We start from the raw sequence: 19,821 nt of genomic DNA on the forward strand, positions 1-19,821 counted from the left end.
TATTTTACCAAGGGTAACAGGAGAAAAAGAACCCCAAAAGTTGTTGTACAATTTGTCCTGAGTACGCTGATACCCCATATGTGGGGGTAAACTACTGTTTGGGCGCATGGTAGAGCTCGGAAGCGAAGGAGCGCCATTTTACTTTTCAATGCAAAATTGACTGGAATTGAGATGGGACACCATGTCGTGTATGGAGAGCCCCTGATGTGCCTAAACATTAAAACCCCCCACAAGTGACACCATTTTGGAAAGTAGACCCCCTAAGGAACTTATCTAGATGTGTTTTGAGAGCTTTGAACCCCCAAGTGTTTCACTACAGTTTATAACGCAGAGCCGTAGAAATAATTTTATTTTTTTTTTTTTCACAAAAATGATTTTTTAGCCCCCAGTTTTCTATTTTCACAAGGGTAACAGGATAAATTGGACCCCAATAGTTGTTGTCCAATTTGTCCTGAGTACGCTGATACCCCATATGTGGGAGGGAACCACTGTTTAGGCGCATGGTAGAGCTCGGAAGGGAAGGAACGCCATTTGGAATGCAGACTTAGATGGATTGGTCTGCAGGCGTCACGTTGCATTTGCAGAGCCCCTAATGTACCCAAACAGTAGAAACCCCCAACAAGTGACCCCATATTGGAAACTAGACCTCCCAAGGAACTTATCTAGATGTGTTGTGAGAACTTTGAACCCCCAAGTGTTTCACTACAGTTTACAACGCAGAACCGTGAAAATAAAAAATATTTTTTTTTCCCACAAAAATGATTTATAGCCCCCAAAATTTTTATTTTCCCAAGAGTTGTTATCCAATTTGTCCCGAGCTCGGAAGGGAAGGAGCACTGTTTTACTTTTTCAACGCAGAATTGGCTGGAATTGAGATCGGACGCCATGTCGTGATTGGAGAGCCCCTGATGTGCCTAAACAGTGGAAACTCCCCAATTCTACCTGAAACCCTAATCCAAACCCCTAACCCTATTCCCAATGGTAACCCTAACCACACCCCTAACCCTGACACACCCCTAACTCTAATCCCAACCCTAATCGCAACTGTAAATGTAATCCAAACCCTAACCCTAACTTTAGCCCCAACCCTAACTTTAGCTCCAACCGTAACCCTAGCCCTAATAGGAAAATGGAAATAAATAAAAAATTTTAATTTAATTTTATTATTTTTCCCTAAGGGGGTGATGAAGGGGGGTTTGATTTACTTTTATAGTTATTTATAGCGGATTTTTAAGATTGGCAGCTGTCACACACTAAAAGACGCTTTTTATAGCAAAAAAGTTTTTGCGTCTCCACATTTTGAGACCTATAATTTTTCCATATTTTGGTCCACAGAGTCATGTGTGGTCTTGTTTTTTGCGGGACGAGTTGACGTTTTTATTAGTAACATTTTTGGACACGTGACAGTTTTTGATTGCTTTTTATTCTGATTTTTGTGAGGCAGAATGACCAAAAACGAGCTATTCATGAATTTCTTTTGGGGGAGGCGTTTATACCGTTCCGCGTTTGGTAAAATTGATAAAGCAGTGTTATTCGTCGGGTCAGTACGATTACAGCGATATCTCATTTATATCATTTTTTTATGTTGTGGCGCTTTTATACGATAAAAGCTATTTTATAGAAAAAATAATTATTTTGGCATCGCTTTATTCTGAGGACTATAACTTTTTTATTTTTTTGCTTATGATGCTGTATGCCGGCTCGTTTTTTGCGGGACAAGATGACGTTTTCAGCGGTAACATGGTTATTTATATCTATCTTTTTGATCGCGTGTTATTCCACTTTTTGTTCGGCGGTATGATAATAAAGCGTTGTTTTTTGCCTTTTTTTTTTTCTTACGGTGTTCACTGAAGGGGTTAACTAGTGGGACAGTTTTATAGGTTGGGTCATTACGGTCGCGGCGATACTAAATGTGTACTTTTATTGTTATTTTATTTTGATAAAGAAATGTATTTATGGGAATAATACATATATATATATTTTTTCTTTATTTAGGAATTTTTTTTTTTACTTTGTCCCAGGGGGGGACATCACAGATCGCTGATCTGACAGAGTGCTGTGCAAACTGTCAGATCAGCGATCTGTCTGACTTACAGCGATGCAGGCTTACCAGCGCCTGCTCTGGACCCGGAAGTAGTCCCTGCAGGACCCGGATGCAGCCCCGCGGCCATTTTGGATCCGGGGCCTGCAGGGATAGGAGGCAAGAGACGCTCGGAGCAACGCGATCACATCGCGTTGCTCCGAGGGTCTCAGGGAAGCACGCAGGGAGCCCCTCCTCCCTGCGCGATGCTTCCCTATACCGCCGGAACACTGTGATCATGTTTGATCGCAGTGTGCCGGGGGTTAATGTGCCAGGGGCGGTCCGTGACCACTCCTGGCACATAGTGCCGGATGTCAGCTGCGATAGTCAGCTGACACCCAGCTGCGCTCCCCCCGTGAGCGCGGCCGATCGCATATGACGGTACTATCCCGTCGGTGGGAATTAAGGCCCACCTCGACTGGATAGTACGTCATAAGGGATTAAGGGGTTAATACAGCTCACACGCCCCCTTCTGCCACTGGACCTAACAGAGGTTTTCTCTCTTCCGGGTCATTGGCTGTGCACTTAACCACTCCCCCCTTCCACACGAGGCCTCTCTTCCTCCTCCATCTTGGATTCTGCTTCCTATCCGGATGCTACTCCGCTCGGGGGGTACAAATACCAGCTCAGCTGCAGCTCTTTCCTTCCTGTACGGTAGGCTTTCATCCGTACCCTAGCAACCCTCCCCTGCAGTATATCATACTCCGGAGGCAGCGCTGCAGTAGTTTAGACTTACACAGGCAGAGCTTTCCAACCTTTTTTTCTTACTATAAGCTCACAGCCTACATATGTCCAACCCTACTGGGGCTTCTGTTTCCAAACCCACCATCATTCATTACGCTTGCTCACGCTGCAAGAAAAAGTGGTCAGCAGGTCAGTCGTCAGCCTTCTGCCAATCCTGCAGTCCGCCTACCATGTCTGCTCCGCAGGAAGCTTCCGAATCTCGGGATGAGTGCACTCCCCCTCCGCGAGAGTGGGCTGTTGCTATGTCTCAGTCAGTCTCTGACTTGACTAAAGTATCCCAATCTCTGGTCCAGGCGCTTGAACGACTTCCACATCTATCTACAGCCACCAGTGCTCCGACCGTCTCTCATGGCGAGTCGCACGCACCTGATATCGACCCTCAGAAGAACACTCCAGCCGGCCGTTCTAGAAAAAAGTCTCTGTCTGGCTCCTCTTCCAGCTCTTCGGGTCCCTCAGCAGTTCCCAAGCTGCTCACCTCTTCCCAATTCCCATCTTCGGAGGAGGACCTTGGGTCGGACATAGATTCCCAGTCCGGGTCTGACTCTGACTCAGACCAGACGTCTGGCATGCAAGCTATTGTAGATAGCCAAGTTAAGACTAGCTCTCAAACTTTTAAACTTAAACAGGACGAGGTTCCCTCACAGGATCCTTCTGTCTCCTTCAAACGGGTCAAGCGTCCTTCTCGCTCCTTTCCCAATCACAAGGAATTTGTGTCTACCCTGTCTAAGCACTGGGAACATCCTGAGAAGCGCTTCCCAGGTAGAAAACACCTAGACGTATTATACCCTTTTAGTGCCGACCTTCTTGCCAAATGGGCAGAATCTCCAAAGGTGGAGCCGCCGGTTTCCCGTCTTTCATCCAAGACGGTCCTGTCCTTACCAGATGGTGCGTCTCTTAAAGACGCTACGGACAGACAAATTGAGACTCTAGCCAAGTCAGCTTTCGAGGCATCAGGTGCTTCCCTCTGCCCCAGTTTCGCCTCCACCAGGGTGGCAAAGGCCATTTCCGCCTGGGCCAAGATTCTTCAAAGAGGCATTTTGGCTTTGGCTTCCACACAGGAACTGGCTGATTTGGCAGACCAGATTGGCCACGCAGGCAAATAAGTTTTGGCTGCCTCCTTGGATGCAGCGGCCTGCTCCGCAAGGGCAAGTAGCAACTTCATTGCTATACGCCGCATTCTTTGGCTCAAACCATGGAGCGCAGATACAACTTCTAAGAAGTCTCTCACCAACCTAGCCTTTCAGGGTTCCAGACTCTTTGGCTCTCGGTTAGACCAGATCATTTCTGATGCCATGGGAGGAAAAAGTACTTCCCTCCCTCAGTCTAGACCAAGATGATTCTTCTACAAAAAGGGCCCTAGGCTTTTTAGGCACTTTCGCCAATTTCGGACCTCTGACTCCTCTTCCCAGCAGGAGCGACCCTCCGCTTCAGGTGAGAGGAGGAGACCCTCTTACAAGCCAGCCCCCAGATGGAGAACTAAGAGCCAACCTTTCAGGTCCTCTGGCTCCCGTTCCGATAGATTTCGTTCCAAGTGACGGGTCGCCCCCACCTGGAATCCTTTCCAGGGTGGGAGGCAGACTTCATTCCTTCCAGGACGCCTGGTTGTCAGTGGTCAGGGACGCCTGGGTCAGAGAGATTGTTACCTCCGGTTACAAGATCGAATTATCTTCCCTTCCAGAAAATCGTTTCTTCCTCTCTCGTCCACCAAAGCAACCGTCCCAACTGCCCGGTTTTCTTCAGGCCGTCTCTTCCCTGGTCGCAGCTGGCGTAGTCGTTCCTGTCCCTTCAAACGAGCGTTTTTCGGGGTTCTACTCGAACCTCTTCGTAGTCCACAATAAGGACAGTTCCCTTCGCCCAATTCTGGATCTCAAGTTTTTGAACCGCCATGTTCGACTCCGCCACTTCAGGATGGAGTCCTTGCGGTCTGTGATTGCCGCCGTGGAGCCCGGGGAGTTCCTGTGCTCTGTGGACATTCAAGATGCGTACCTTCATGTTCCTATCTGCGTACGGCACCAGAGGTACCTTCGGTTTGCTATCCAGGAAGAGCACTACCAATTCATGGCCCTCCCGTTCGGCCTGGCATCGGCCCCCAGGGTCTTCACCAAGATCATGGCGGCGGTCATGGCCATCCTTCATTCCAGGGGGATACTCATCATCCCCTACCTGGACGATCATTTGATCAAGGGTTCATCTCATCGAGACTGTGCGCGAAGCCTCCAGATCTCTCTGGACACTCTGACTCGCCTCGGCTGGATCATCAACCGGGACAAGTCCTCTCTGATTCCCTCCCAGCGCCTGTCCTTCCTGGGCATGGAATTCAACATGAACTTGGCTCGGGTCTTCCTCCCACTGGACAAGTTCTCCGGTCTCCGCAAAGCAGCACAATCTCTCAAACACCCAGCTCCTCGCTCACTTCGGTTCTGCATGTCGGTCCTAGGGAAGATGGTTGCCTCCATGGAGGCCATTCCCTTTGCCCAATTCCACACCCTTCCCCTCCAACTGTTTCTTCTCTCCACTTGGAACTGATCCACGACCTCACTGGACCGCCCCGTTCGTCTGCCTCGGCAAGTTTGGCAGTCCCTGACCTGGTGGACCCTGTCTTCATCGCTCCTCAGAGGGAGGACTTTCCTTCCGCTTCAGTGGCAGGTCATCACCACAGATGCCAGCCTGCTCGGTTGGGGAGCGGTCTTCCGACATCTTACAACGCAGGGTCGCTGGACCCCCCAGGAGGCTCTTCCCATCAACTTACTGGAGATCAGAGCAATCTTCCTTGCCCTACTCTGGCAATCACTCCTGGCGGGTCATCCAGTCCGCATCCAGTCGGACAACGCCACGGCCATGGCGTACTTAAACCACCAGGGCGGGACGCGCAGCAGTCAGGTAATGGCAGAAGCAGCAGAGATACTTCGTTGGGCGGAATGTCACATTCCGGCTATTTCAGCCGTCCACATTCCAGTGGTCGAAATTGGGCAGCCGACTTCCTCAGCCGCCGGGCGAGTGGTCTCTCCCTCAGTCTTCGACCAGATTTGTCTTCGTTGGGGCACCCCAGACGTCCACCTCATGGCGTCTCGGATGAGCCACAAGGTTCCTCTATTTGTGGCCAGATCCTGGGACCCTCTGGCCATCGGCCACGACGCCCTGGTAATCCCATGGTCGCAGTTTCAGTTTCCTTACCTGTTTCCCCCTCTCCCCTTGATCCCAAGGGTAGTAATAAAGATATAGTTAGAGGAGATTCTGGTCATACTCATAGCTCCAGACTGGCCAAGGCGCCCCTGGTACGTGGTGCTCGTCAACATGCTCGCGGATACCCCTTGGAGACTCCCAGACCGCCCAGATCTTCTCTCACAGGGCCCACTCTTCCACCAGAGTTCTCAGTCCCTGCATTTAACGGCATGGCTGTTGAGGCCGCGGTTCTGAGGGAGTCTGGTTTTTCTCATCAGGTCATACAGACCATGATCAGAGCCAGGAAGCCGGCTTCTTCTCGCATTTACCACAGGTACTGGAAGGCTTTCTTCCGGTGGTGCGGGACACATGACGTCTTTCCGATGATTTTTTCCCTTCCGGACTTTCTGGGTTTCCTGCAGTCGGGCCTCGACTCGGGTTTGTCCCTCAGTACCCTAAAGGGTCAAGTTTCCACCTTGTCCATTCTTTTCCAAACGGACTTGGCTTCCATCTCTCAAATAAAGACCTTTCTGCAAGGAGTTGCTCATCTTGCTCCTCCTTTTCGTCCTCCGCTGGAACCTTGGGACCTCAATTTGGTTCTCAGTGCCCTTCAGACCGTTCCTTTTGAACCTCTTAAGGACGTCTCCCTTTCCCTTCTTTCCTGGACGGTGGCTTTCCACATTGCCATTGTGAAGGAACAAATTATGAAAGGTCCTCCATTTTGTGCTAGATTCTCCATTTTTGTGTTTTTGACTCCATTTTCTTGTTGCTTAAAGATAAATTCAGTTATTCAACTAGGCTATTGTTCATAATTGGTATAAAGACCTTGAGTCTTCTGTCTCGAGCCAGATAAGAGATTCGGGGGTGTATCACTATACAAGACTGAGGCATCTGTTAGAAAAACACATACTGTGCCAAAAAGCCATGACCATATATGTAGTTTCCATTTTTGCTGTATTCTCATGGGTTAAGTTTTTCCTGTATTCATATAGGTTAAGAACTGTGAGCGTGTTCTTATGCTGATTGGTTGAAGTATAATTTCTGTGACAATGAAAACTTATATACAAAATAAACGGGGGCCAGAGATCAGCTCGATCCCCCATACAGAGACGCACGTCTCCGTCTGGTCATTTTCAGTTGCCGGCAACACTTTATATATTAATTTGGAAATCACTGGGTTAACCGTGAAGGATCACTTTAAATCCTCCCTCAACAGTTGGTGCCGAAAACCCGGGATCCAAGCAGGAACGCCTCTGCCCCCCCGGAGGACAACAAGACAAAGGATCCTCGGACCGGACGCAGGCACTGGAAAATTGGGACTGATCATCCCCCACAACAGCCACGGTAAGTTGGCAGTTATACTGTCCAGACTGACCGTTTGGTGTGGTTTTCCTGTGTTTGTTGCTGCAAAGAGGATCTGAGGTTTGTCCCCGGAGGTGGGATGATTTTTGGGTGGAATCATATAGAGGTGTAGTTCCGTTGGAAGCCCAGTGCTCGAACCGTACCTCATAAGGGACGGACACCCCGGATTGACCAGTGATGTAATTCTCTTTATAGTCAAAATATCCTGAATTCCTGATCACTGTTAGAATCAGGCGCGGTGAGGTGATCGAAGATTGGGTAGGATGCGTAACTCAGGAATATATTGATTTAAATATTTCCAGGGGTGTCCGGAGGGTTAAGTCTAAGACGCCCTCCTCCTTTCACTGAGTACCGCGTTTTTGGGTTGTCCCAGCGGGGGACAGAGAGAGACCCAGTGGAATAAAACCGTAAGGCCGTCGGTATTATGCACAACTAAGAAGGATATTTAGCTCTAAAGGAGAATCCGTTTTTGTGGAAGGAAAAGAAGTCTTTGAAGTTGTATTATGAATCTGATATTGTTAGCCTAAAAATGGGGAAAATATTCTCAATTATAGGTTTTTCTAAGGTGTTCTGGTATGTGAATTGTGCGATGAAGATTTTGTAGAAATTAATTAAGTCTAAGAACTATTGTATTTCGTTTGTGTTTGTCTTTGAAATATCCGATGGGAGGGGTTGCGTAGCTGCGCTATGGCTTGTCTCCTTTCTCTGTGTAGAGGAATGCTGTGATCCTCTCCTGTTACTGCCCCCTCCTTACCAGAATGTGGCTGCATTCCAAGGTTTCTCTGTATTTTCTTGGTGTAGATTACGCACTGGTAGATTTGTGTTCTGTTTAAGGTGACAATATTGTTTTGAAGTACAAAGAAATATTATAATCTGGAATTTGAAAGTGAAATCTAGTGTCTAGTTTTAGAAGGAAATTTGTAAGTGATTGAAAGACTGGTAAAAGTAAGTTGAGTGGTTGATATATAGCAAATTGAGGATCAACAGAGAAAGTGAATTCTAGTTGTTTTTGTTACCGTTACGTTGAAAAAGGAAAGTTGTCTACTACTATGATAAAGTCTGGATGTTTTGTGGTGCAGGAAGGTATTGAGAAAGCGTTTGAGAATAATGTGTCAGAAAGACAAACAATTAAAAATGATGATCTGGAACGGAACAGGGGGTCTCCCTGCTTGATGATAAGGTCCCTCCCCAGCCCCATGTCAATTCTCAGATCAAGAGCTTGTTTTAATTAGAGTAGATAACAGACCCAATAAATATACTCTTATAAAACCTAACCCTGTGGGACCTTTCCCTGAAGTTACTGCTCAGTTCATAATCTCTCCCTCATGTCCGGTAAATTTACTGGGGGCAGATTTATTATCACAGTTCTGCTCCAGGATATAATTCCAAGATGATGGTCAGATGGTCCTGATAGACCCAGATTCTCCCCCAATAATGCCTGTAGAACCAGTAAAAGTGTTTCTCAAACCTGTTGCCCCTTTTTTCTAAAGTCCATCAATACCCTTTGAAATATGATCAGGAGCAGTGTCTCAAGGGGCAAATACAAACGTTACTCGATAATGGTGCCCTGATACCCTGTGTTTCCCCATGTAACACACCCTTGTTTCCCATTAAGAAAAAGACCCCACCCGGCCAACCCCCTGTGTACCGGTTGGTACAAGGTTTACGGGCAGTTAATGCAGTTACTGTTCCAGAAACTCCGGTGCCTAATCCACATACTCTTTTGTCCCAGATATCTCAGGATGCTGCTTGGTTCATAGTTATCGATCTTGCCAATGTCTTCTTCAGCATTCCATTACACCCAGATTGCCAGTTCTGTTTGCATTCACTTATCAGGGATGACAATTGACGCGGACAGTTATGCCACAGGGGGCCCAAAAAAAAAAAAAGAAGTCCCAATCAATTTGCAAAAAATATGGGCGAGTGTCTTTTACCCTGGCAGTTAGATCACCCCTATGTCACGCTGCTTCAGTATGTGGCTGATCTTTTGTTGTGTGAACGGACAGAGCAGGAAGCCATTGTTGCCACTGTTAGTTTTCTTAAGTATCTGGCAGATCTGAACTGTCGGGTTTCGGCCTCGAAATTTCTGTTCTGCCTTGGTCAAGTGATATTTTTGGGTCACTGTCTCCTTCAGGGTGCCAGACACCTCACAAAAGAAAGAAAAATAGCCGTCAGCTCCCTTCCTTTACCAAAAGATGAGACTGAACTCCAGAGTTTTCTTGGACTATGTACTTATTGTTGTCAGTGGATACCGGACGCATCCCGTATAATGCAACCTTTCTACAATGCCCTGAAAGACGGTTCAAGATATGCTGATGATTTGGCAGATTCCACACCAGATACGCTGTTACTACGGAAGACACTGTAGTGCACGGAGCTGCACTCCCTCCCTCCCTCACTGTCAGCACAAGAAGCAGAACTTCAGGCTCTGCCTACTGCATGTGTTCTGGCCAAAGACAGGCGGGCTAATATATACACGGACTCACAGTATGCATTTGGTATTGCTCATGATTTAGGAGCCCAATGGGCCAATCGAGGGTTTATTACCACTGCCGGGACTCCAGTGAAGAATGCTGAAGCTGTTAAAACCCTCATGGACTCAATCAAATTACCCACTGATGGTCCACACCCCACACGATGTATATAGTATCCTTAACCAAGTACAACCTGGCCACATGTCCATGGCTGGACAGCTGCGACTTCAGTGTGCTATTCTCATGCCTACTAATGTGATTTTAAAAAAAAAAAGGTGCACTGTCCTAAACCCCGCTACTTTTCTCCCAGTTCCCATGAATCCAAAGGGGGGAGGAGCAGGTGACATAAAAAAGGACACTCTTTCTTTCTGGAATGGATCCAGAGGAACAAGATTAGGTTTCCAAACCACATGATTGTCTAGAATTGATGTCTCAGGAAACGGCTGGTCTCTAGTGTGCCTATTCTAATGCTGATTTTGAGCTTTTTGTAGATGGATCCCGTCACCAAGATGACCAAGGACGCTTCTGTACCAGATATGCTGTGGTCTCAGAACATGAGGTAATCAAGGCAGACTCAATGCCAACTCATATGTCTGCACAAGAAGCATGCAAACTAGCAGAAGGTAAGACTGTAAATATCTACACTGATTCCAGGTATGCTTTTGGCATTACACACGGTTATGGGCCTACCTGGAGAGCCAGGGCCTTCCTGACAGCAAATGGCCACCCCTTTAAACGTGCTGAGGCAGTCCAGCAACTTATGAATGCACTACAGCTTCCCACCCAAACAGGCATCATAAAGGTAAAGGCACATACTAAAGGCACTGATGGACGGACAAAAAGGGTAACGCACTGGCAGACCAGGTTGCCAAGAAAGCAGCAAGCACTCCTGTGGCCTCTAGAGTACATCACCTGGACACCCCACCATCTCCACTTGTGTTGAAAGACATCTTAGCCCGGTTACAAGAACAGGCAAGTAAGGAGGAGAAAAATAGGTGGCAAAAGATAGGGGCTTGCTCTGATACCGTCACTGGACTATGGGGGAGGGGTGAAAAGGTCTGCCTACCACAGATACTGTACCCAATGATGGCACAGGTTCTGCACGGGAATGTGCACCACTCGAAGACGGCCATGTGTGACACCCTACAGAAACAATGGATTGCCCCCGGGTTTTCCACCTGCGCAGAAAGGCAGGTACAGAGCTGCATGATATGTGCCACACATAATCAGAGTAGGACAGTGAAAACCCCATCCAAACACACTCCCCGGCCCTTTAACCAATTCCAGAGACTGCAGATTGATTATATTCAGTTACCCAGGGTAGGGATGTATGAGTATGTGTTGGTCTGCATTGATTTATTTTCAGGTTGGCCAGAAGCCTACCCAGTTGCCAAAGCTACGGCTAAGACAACGGTGAAGAAACTGATGGCTGAGATCATATGCAGGTATGGAGTTCCTGAAGTCATTGAAAGCGATCGGGGCTCCCATTTTACTGGAGAGATCATGTCAGAGGTAATGGCAGCACTGGGGGTAAGTCAAGCATTGCACACTCCATACCATCCGCAGAGCAGTGGAAAAGTGGAAAGACTAAATGGAACTCTTAAGCTTAAAATCCAGAAGGCAATGGCAGAGACTGGTAAACGACGGACAGAATGCCTTCCTCTAGTTTTGTTTTCAGTAAGATATACCCCAAACAGGAAGACAGGACAGTCACCGTATGAGATTCTGTTTGGCAGGAGCCCCAATCTTGAATGTTTCTTTCCACAACAGTTGCAGATCAAGTACCAGGACTTGACTAGCTATGTGCAGGCCTTACATGGACATCTTGCCAAAGTGCATTTAACCGTTTTCAGTTCTCTTCCAGACCCAGACAAGGTTCCTGGACACCATCCCTTTGTGCCAGGAGACCTGGTGTATGTGAAAAAGTTTGTGCGCAGAGATTGTCTCCAGCCGAGATTTGAAGGACCTCACACGGTGATCCTGGTCACCCCCCACTGCAGTAAAACTCGAAGGAAAGAGCACCTGGATCCATGCCTCACACTGTAAAAAAGACTGTTGTTTTTGATCCTGGAACTGAGGGCTATCCTCGCCCCTACCTCTTTGGTCCCTATTGTAAAAATAAGAATTCTGGTCCCATTATTCTCTGGGTAAACCTGACAGCCCCAAGGAAAAATCTATGGTTAGAATGGGTGAGATACAATGTAAGAGTCTAGAATATTTTTGTAGGATGTATTGCTTGTGCTGCTGCGAATACACACCTATACACACATGCACTGTTTTTTCCTGATGACAACACCACTGCCTGTGTCATGAACTTGTTGAAAGGTTTGAAGTCCACTGATTGCCCAGATTATGTCCCACTAATTCATGAGGAACCTAAACTAAAGGTCCTAGGAGAAGTAACTGTATTAGCTGACAATTACACCTGCTATAATTCCCACGACACCACAGGTACACTAGTAGGGATCTTCGAGACAGGTTTCTGCAAAGGGAGCAGTTCTCTAGATACTGATTTGCTAATCAAATATACAGAATATATGTACGACATTTATTGGTTATGTGGAGATGGTAAGCTCCGTCCTAGGTTGCCTAATGCCTGGATAGGCCAATGCACCCCTGTTAAACTAGTTATGCAGTTCAAGATTTTATTTTTGGGATCCAAAGATACCTGATGAACTTACCAGAAAGAGGAGAAGTTTTGATCAGATCTATATGAGTTATGAAGAAGATCCACTAGTATATATTGATACCATTGGAGTGCCAAGGGGGGTGCTTGATCAGTTTAAAGCCCAGAACCAGATTTATGCTGGCTTTGCTTCTATAGTCCCACAGGTGCAGATTAATAAAAATGTTGAATGGATCAAATATATATATATATTACAGTGAACAAAGATTTGTTAATTATAGCTGTGATGCCTTTTAGGGTATAGTTGAGGATTTGGGCCCTAACACTTGTATGACCCGTGCTGCAACCCGACCTAAGAGAATTACACTGAATCCTGTCCAGACAAGATCACATGCAGTGATATAAGAAGCTGACACAGGATTGTGGTTGGTGGATACTGGAGACATTAACTTTTGGGAGTAGGCTGACAGTAATCCTTTTGGGAAGGAGCTGTAGACCAGCATGTCATGTCGCCCCCACCACCAGAGAACCAACCTTTCCCATTTTACAAACAAATAATGACAATATGATAGATGTATAAGTACACCTGGGCAGGCCTAGGTAGTTAGTGAAAGCAATCTCGACTGGCACCTTCCTCAATCAAGAAGTAGACCCACCAGAGTACGATGGTACTGATCCAGGGGAGATCCCTAAGTATGTCCCCCTTAAGAGAGTAGACAAAACCCCCCATTCTCAGATGATGCTAAGAGATTTAGTTTAGGGACAGTGGGAGAACTCCATGTGAGGTTAGTGAAGGGTTCAGCTGCCTGGAGGCCTCTCGCTAGGGGAGAGTTTCTGAGGTGTCTGGATGAAGAAATCCACCTCCCCTTTTCCCATCACATGGACAGTCTCGAAGGATCTTTCTTTAAGGAAAAAAAACTTAGTGTTTAGGGGGGATTGTCAAGGTGAAAATATATCTTCTTATATACTTTTTGTACTGCTATATCTTATACTGTTAAATAATAAGATTTTTCCCTCGCTTGTAGATATTAATGAAACTGTATTTAAAATGGCTGGTAACATGGCACCAGCCATGTGAAGACCAGTACCCCTCGAGCTTAGAGCTTGGGATAGTATCTCTGATGCTGGACATTAATTAACAAAATTTATCTAGGGGGGAATGTGAAGGAACAAATTATGAAAGGTCCTCCATTTTGTGCTAGATTCTCCATTTTTGTGTTTTTGACTCCATTTTCTTGTTGCTTAAAGATAAATTCAGTTATTCAACTAGGCTATTGTTCATAATTGGTATAAAGACCTTGAGTCTTCTGTCTCGAGCCAGATAAGAGATTCGGGGGTGTATCACTATACAAGACTGAGGCATCTGTTAGAAAAACACATACTGTGCCAAAAAGCCATGACCATATATGTAGTTTCCATTTTTGCTGTATTCTCATGGGTTAAGTTTTTCCTGTATTCTTATAGGTTAAGAACTGTGAGCGTGTTCTTATGCTGATTGGTTGAAGTATAATTTCTGTGACAATGAAAACTTATATACAAAATAAACGGGGGCCAGAGATCAGCTCGATCCCCCATACAGAGACGCACGTCTCCGTCTGGTCATTTTCAGTTGCCGGCAACACTTTATATATTAATTTGGAAATCACTGGGTTAACCGTGAAGGATCACTTTAAATCCTCCCTCAACACCATCACTTCAATTAGAAGAGTTTCCGAGTTGGCAGCATTATCCTGCCGCTCCCCGTTCCTGATTCTTCATCAGGACAAGGTCGTTGTCAGACCTGTCCCCGTCTTTCTTCCCAAGGTGGTTTCCACTTTCCACATCAATGAGGATATCATTCTTCCTTTTTGCCCTTCTCTCGTTCACCCCTTGGGGAAGTCTCTTCACAAACTTGACGTTGTCAGGGCCGTTCGGATCTATCTTTCTAGAACTGCCCATTTTCGCAAATGCGACTCTCTGTTTGTCATTGCTGAGAGTCGCCGGAAAGGCCTTCAGGCGTCCAAATCCTCAATTTCTCGCTGGATTCGTTCTACTATAAAAGAATTCTACCGAGCTCGAGAGACACAGCCCCCTCCTGGGGTACGGGCCCACTCCACCAGAGCTGTCGGTGCTTCCTGGGCTGTTCGTCACCAAGCCTCCGCTTTGCAGGTTTGCAAGGCTGCAACCTGGTCGTCTTTGCATACGTTCACGAGGTTCTACAGGGTTCATATCCAGGCCTCGTCAGATGCAGGTTTTGGTAGGAAGGTACTGCAGGCGGCGGTCGCACACCGGCCGACCTGAGCCCTTTTCCCATTTTCTTTCTACCCACCCTTTTCTGGGACTGCTTTTGGACGTCCCACGATTATCTGTGTCCCCCAATGAAGCGATAAAGAAAGAGGGATTTTCTGGTACTTACTGTAAAATCTCTTTCTTGGAGCCTTCATTGGGGGGACACAGCATCCTCCCTGGTTATTCATTCCTGGTATCGTGTTTGGGCCTACAAGTCCTGATTGAGTCGGTACTCATGTGTTCTCAGTTATGGTTGTTTCTCCTACTGCTTTTTTCACCAACTGAGGTGCTCAGTGCCTGTCGGTGGGTGTATACTGCCAGGGAGGGGCTATTGTTCTTTTCCTTTTTTGCATAGTGTCAGCCTCCTAGCAGCAGCAGCATACACCCGCGGTTATCTGTGTCCCCTAATGAAGGCTCCAAGAAAGAGATTTTACAGTAAGTACCAGAAAATCCCTCTTTTACAGACAAAATAATTATTTTTGCATTGCTTTATTCTGAGGACTATAACTATTTTATTTTTCCGCTGATGGAGCTGCATGGTGGCTTGTTATTGGCGGGACAAGATGAAGCTTTCAGCGGTACCATGGTTATTTATATCCGTCTTTTTGATCGCATATTATTCCACTTTTTGTTAGGTGGTATGATAAAGCATTGTGTTTTCCCTTGTTTTTAATTTATTTTTTTTAATGGTGTTCAGTAAAGGGGTTAACTAGTGGGACAGTTTTGTAGGTGTACCACCAAATGTGTGTACTTTTAGAGGTTTTTTTTCATACAAATATTTACTTATAGATACAATATCTTTTTATTTTTTTAATTCTTTAATATTTTTAAAATTATGTAAAATATTTTTTTTTACACATTTTTTTTTTTTTACAGGCTGATCGCTTGCTTCTACAGCATGGGTATGAAGCATCAACCCCACGCTGTACAAACTGTCAGCTCTGCACTGACCGGCAAAGTTTCTGATCATGCACTGCACCTGATCAGCAAGTTTCCTAGCTCTGGTGACCTGGATGTCGGGTCACCATGGCATCGATCGGGGCCCCGTATCACGCTGCGGGGTCTCCGAACCAAAGATAGAGGGGGCTGTCAGCCCTCTGCAGGCTCCCATAATGCAGCGATCTTGTGTGTGACCACTCATGGCACTTAATGACGGGTGTCAGCTGTCAGGATCAGCTGATACCTGACGGCGATTGCCCGCACACCACCCGTGTGTGCCATAAATCACATGGACGTAATAATTTGGTCAAACAGGCCCAGGTCACATGGACGGATTACTATGTCTGATGTCAGAAAGGGGTTAATGAAGTTGGACATGTTTGGGCCTAGATACAAACCTTCATGGGAAAAGGAGCGAAGATAGACAATTTATTCTACTCAAAATTAGACCAGAAACCTGACATCATGGCTTCTCCAGCCGACAAATTAAAAAGCTTCACGCATGTCCATGTGACGCACCTGACTCGAATAAAGACACGTGAACGGAATAACGTGGAAGCTCCCCGTGAACGACGTCAGCGACGCAGATCAGCAGCTTCTGCCCGACGAGGAGGTGCTTCACCTCTACAAGGCATTCTGGGGTCCAACCAAATGGAGGAGCGGTGACGTGCGCCAAGGAACAATGTAAAGCCTGAAAGAGGAAACTTTTATAAAAAGCTGTTCAGTACGAAGAAGAAGCCACATGTCCCTCCACACAAAACTCACACAAGGAGGGAGCAGCTCGACATCTCGGTGCATGGGCTGCACGCTATCCAGGGAGAGGGTTTCTGTATTTCCGTAGTCCAGGTACAACACCTGTGCTGTCCTCATGGTCGCCTCCACATTGTACATCAGCGCTCTGTACCATTGCTGGGGGGAATAAATGACAAATGTCTAACCTTGTAGTAACTGCGAGCTGCATACGACTTCTTCCCCCGATGGACCGGTAAAAGTTACATCCAACTGTAGACCCCAGACTACAGCGAACCGCGGTGCACAGCCGGGCCGAGGGCCCCCTAGTAATATAGAAGGATGGAGACCCACGGCAGCCCATCCATCGTGGTCTGTACTCGGACCACCAAACACAGGCTTGTCGGACCACCCTAAGCAGAAGACCAGAGTCATGTCACCCCTGGTGTCGGCATCTCACCTGGTCCTTGTTGTACTTTGCCACGCAGACTTCACCCGTGTCAGGAGTGTACCCTTTCTTTAGGGCACTGGGGTCTGAATAAAGATTTTGCAAGGAACTTGACATTTCCATGAGTTTATCCATGGATTTAGACTCAACGGCTTTCACAAAAAAGTTACTCGGGCTTGAAAACTCCACCACAAAACCCTGGATGAAAGAGAACGGATAAAAGGAATTTTATGCAACATAATGAGAAATCACATACGATGGAAATCCCACCTGTCAGGAAAACATGAAAATGTATTGGGCTTAAAACAAGGCCCAAATTCATCAACGTCTCATGCAGTAAAAATGGCTCCAATACGACGTTAGCGCTTTTTCATTATTTTATTTGCAACTAAACTGCTAATTATTTAATGAAGTTAAATAAATTAAATGATGAACTAAACGTAATTTGCAACTAAATGTTGGGACAAAATTTTATATTTTTGTGTTTATTAATTTTTTGTAGATCGATGGGTGTCCTGGAACCTTCAGTAGCGTCTCTGTAGACCTCAGAAGACAGAAGCGCACAGCTCCTACCTGAGGGCAAAGAACGGATTCAATAGAAAGACTGAACATTCAGTGACTTAACTTTCCGCGATTTGTTTTTTTTTATTTTGGCGGCATCATAAGCAACGTGGTTTTAGTAATGGAAATGTTGCAAAGATCCCAGTGGAGGACAAAGTCGGTCTAACATGATTATCTGCTCAGTTGAAGACTAAAGCGTGACATTTTAGGCTGTGTGCACACGTCGCGTTTTTTTCACGGTTTTTCGCTATAAAATCGCTATAAAACCGCGAAAAAAACGTTCACATTAAGCATCCTATTTAATAGAATGCAATTTTTTGTGCACATGCTGCGTTGTTTTCCTGAGCGGAAACGCATTCCAGAAAAAAACGCAGCATGTTCATTAATTTGCGGAATCGCGGGGATTCCGCACACCTAGGAATAATAAATAAATAAATAAATAAATAATCTTTATTTTTATATAGCGCTAACATATTACGCAGCGCTTTACAGTTTTGCACACATTATCATCGCTGTCCCCTATGGGGCTCACAATCTAAATTCCCTATCAGTATGTCTTTGGAATGTGGGAGGAAACCAGAGTACCCGGAGGAAACCCACGCAAACACGGGGAGAACATACAAACTCCTTGCAGATGTTGTCCAAGGTGGGATTAGAACCCAGGACTCCAGCGCTGCAAGGCTGCAGTGCTATCCATTGATCCACCGTGCTGCCCAGGAATGCATTGATCCGCTTACTTCCCGCATGGGGCTATGCCCACCATGCGGTAAGTAAGCGAATCATGTGCGGTTGGTACCCAGGGTGGAGGAGAGGAGACTTTCCTCCACGGACTGGGCACCATATAATTGTTAAAAAAAAAAAGAATTAAAGTAAAAAATAGTGATATACTCACCTTCTGATGGCCCCCGGAGTCCTCTCGCCTCTCAGCGGTGCACGCGGCCGCTTCCGTTCCCATGGATGCTTTGTGTGAAGGACCTGCGATGGCGTCGCGGTCACGTGACTGATGTCATCGCAGGTCCTGCACACAAAGCATCTATAGGAGCGGAAGCCGCCGCGTGCACCGCTGAGGAGATCGGGGGCCTTCGGAAGGTGAGAATAACCATTTTTTTTTTTTCATCATTATTTTTAACATTATATCTTTTTACTATAGTAAAAAGTTGGTCACACTTGTCAAACACTATGTTTGACAAGTGAGACCAACCTGTCAATCAGTTTTCCAAGCGATGCTACAGATCACTTGGAAAACGCTAGCATTCTGCAAGCTAATTATGCTTGCAAAACGCTAGTTTTTAGCAGGAATATGCATGCCAATTCCGCATGCGATATACCCGCGGCAGGAAATTTCCACGGCAATTCTGTGACGTGTGCATTTAGCCTTAAAGTATCGTATGAGTTTTGGCTTTAAAAATGAGTAAAACTCCGGCAAAAGACAAAAATAGAATTTAACGCTGAGCAAAGTTACATTAAACTATTTTGAAAAACCTGGAGAAAAAAACCCCACAAATGATGAATCGGCCCCTGAGAGTTTTGGCACCATGCTGCGTCCTGTGTCCCCTGGTGGCACCATAACAAGCGGTATCCAGGCACCAAAGACGTTAGGTTTTGATGGGGTCGGGCTTTGGGCTTCCAGAAAACCTGATCGTCCTTGGTAGGTGACGCTGCATCGGTGGAAAATGTGGAGCCGCGCAGGAGCCTCAATTACCTTATAGTATAGCATATTTTACCTGAAATTCTGTCCCTTGGCTCAGCGGCTCCTTCTGTAAGTCACAAAGCCGAATCTTCCTTTCAGTCACCTCTTCATGTTTAGGGTCAGGACTTCGGGAAGCTTCGGTCTGAGGGGTAAAACATACACACATATATATATATATATATATATATATTACATACATACATACATACACAGTTTAGTTTGACGTCGATATATAAAATGCAGTAATAAAATGTATGGAAACGCGTCGTTCTGTCACATCACAGAGGTCTGGGATTTCCGCAGAAATCTCACTACTACTACTTCATATAATAAGAGATAAGGGGAATTAGCTGCTGTTTCTCACATATTCTTCTTCTTGAGATACTTTCATTAAATACAGACTCTTATTAGGGAACTTCTATGAAGAAAAAACATCTGAGAATCAAATCAGAGAAAGATATGGCGGATTCCAGACCCGTGGATACATGACATCGCTTCTCAATTGTAACCTTTCTACGGGTGGGCTCGGAGAGACAGTATGGGCAGATCGGGGGTCCAATCTCACGGGAATCCACCTGGAACTCCCACTTAAGTGTTTTAGGAATAGTATATAGTATTAGCGTCAGGTTTAGATCCTAATAGTCCTGGTGTATAAGGCATGGGTGTATAAGGCATGGGATGGGGGGGAAGATTCTACCAAAGTCACCCCCATCTGGAATAACCCCTCCGACCTGAATT

The 19,821-nt window shown here is 46.1% G+C and overlaps 1 protein-coding gene across 1 annotated transcript in view; it reads right to left on the reverse strand.

Moving 5' to 3' along the window:
* Positions 1 to 19,821, reverse strand: part of TDRD1 (tudor domain containing 1) — a 114,770-nt gene that overhangs the window by 68,032 nt on the left and 26,917 nt on the right. Inside the window, 4 exon segments of the mRNA XM_077257924.1 lie at positions 16,175 to 16,346; positions 16,421 to 16,564; positions 16,845 to 17,030; positions 19,118 to 19,225. Of these exon segments, the coding sequence (XP_077114039.1) occupies positions 16,175 to 16,346; positions 16,421 to 16,564; positions 16,845 to 17,030; positions 19,118 to 19,225 (610 nt within the window).

This window comes from Ranitomeya variabilis, chromosome 4 (assembly GCF_051348905.1).
Source record: "Ranitomeya variabilis isolate aRanVar5 chromosome 4, aRanVar5.hap1, whole genome shotgun sequence".
NCBI classification, from domain to species: Eukaryota; Metazoa; Chordata; class Amphibia; order Anura; family Dendrobatidae; genus Ranitomeya; species Ranitomeya variabilis.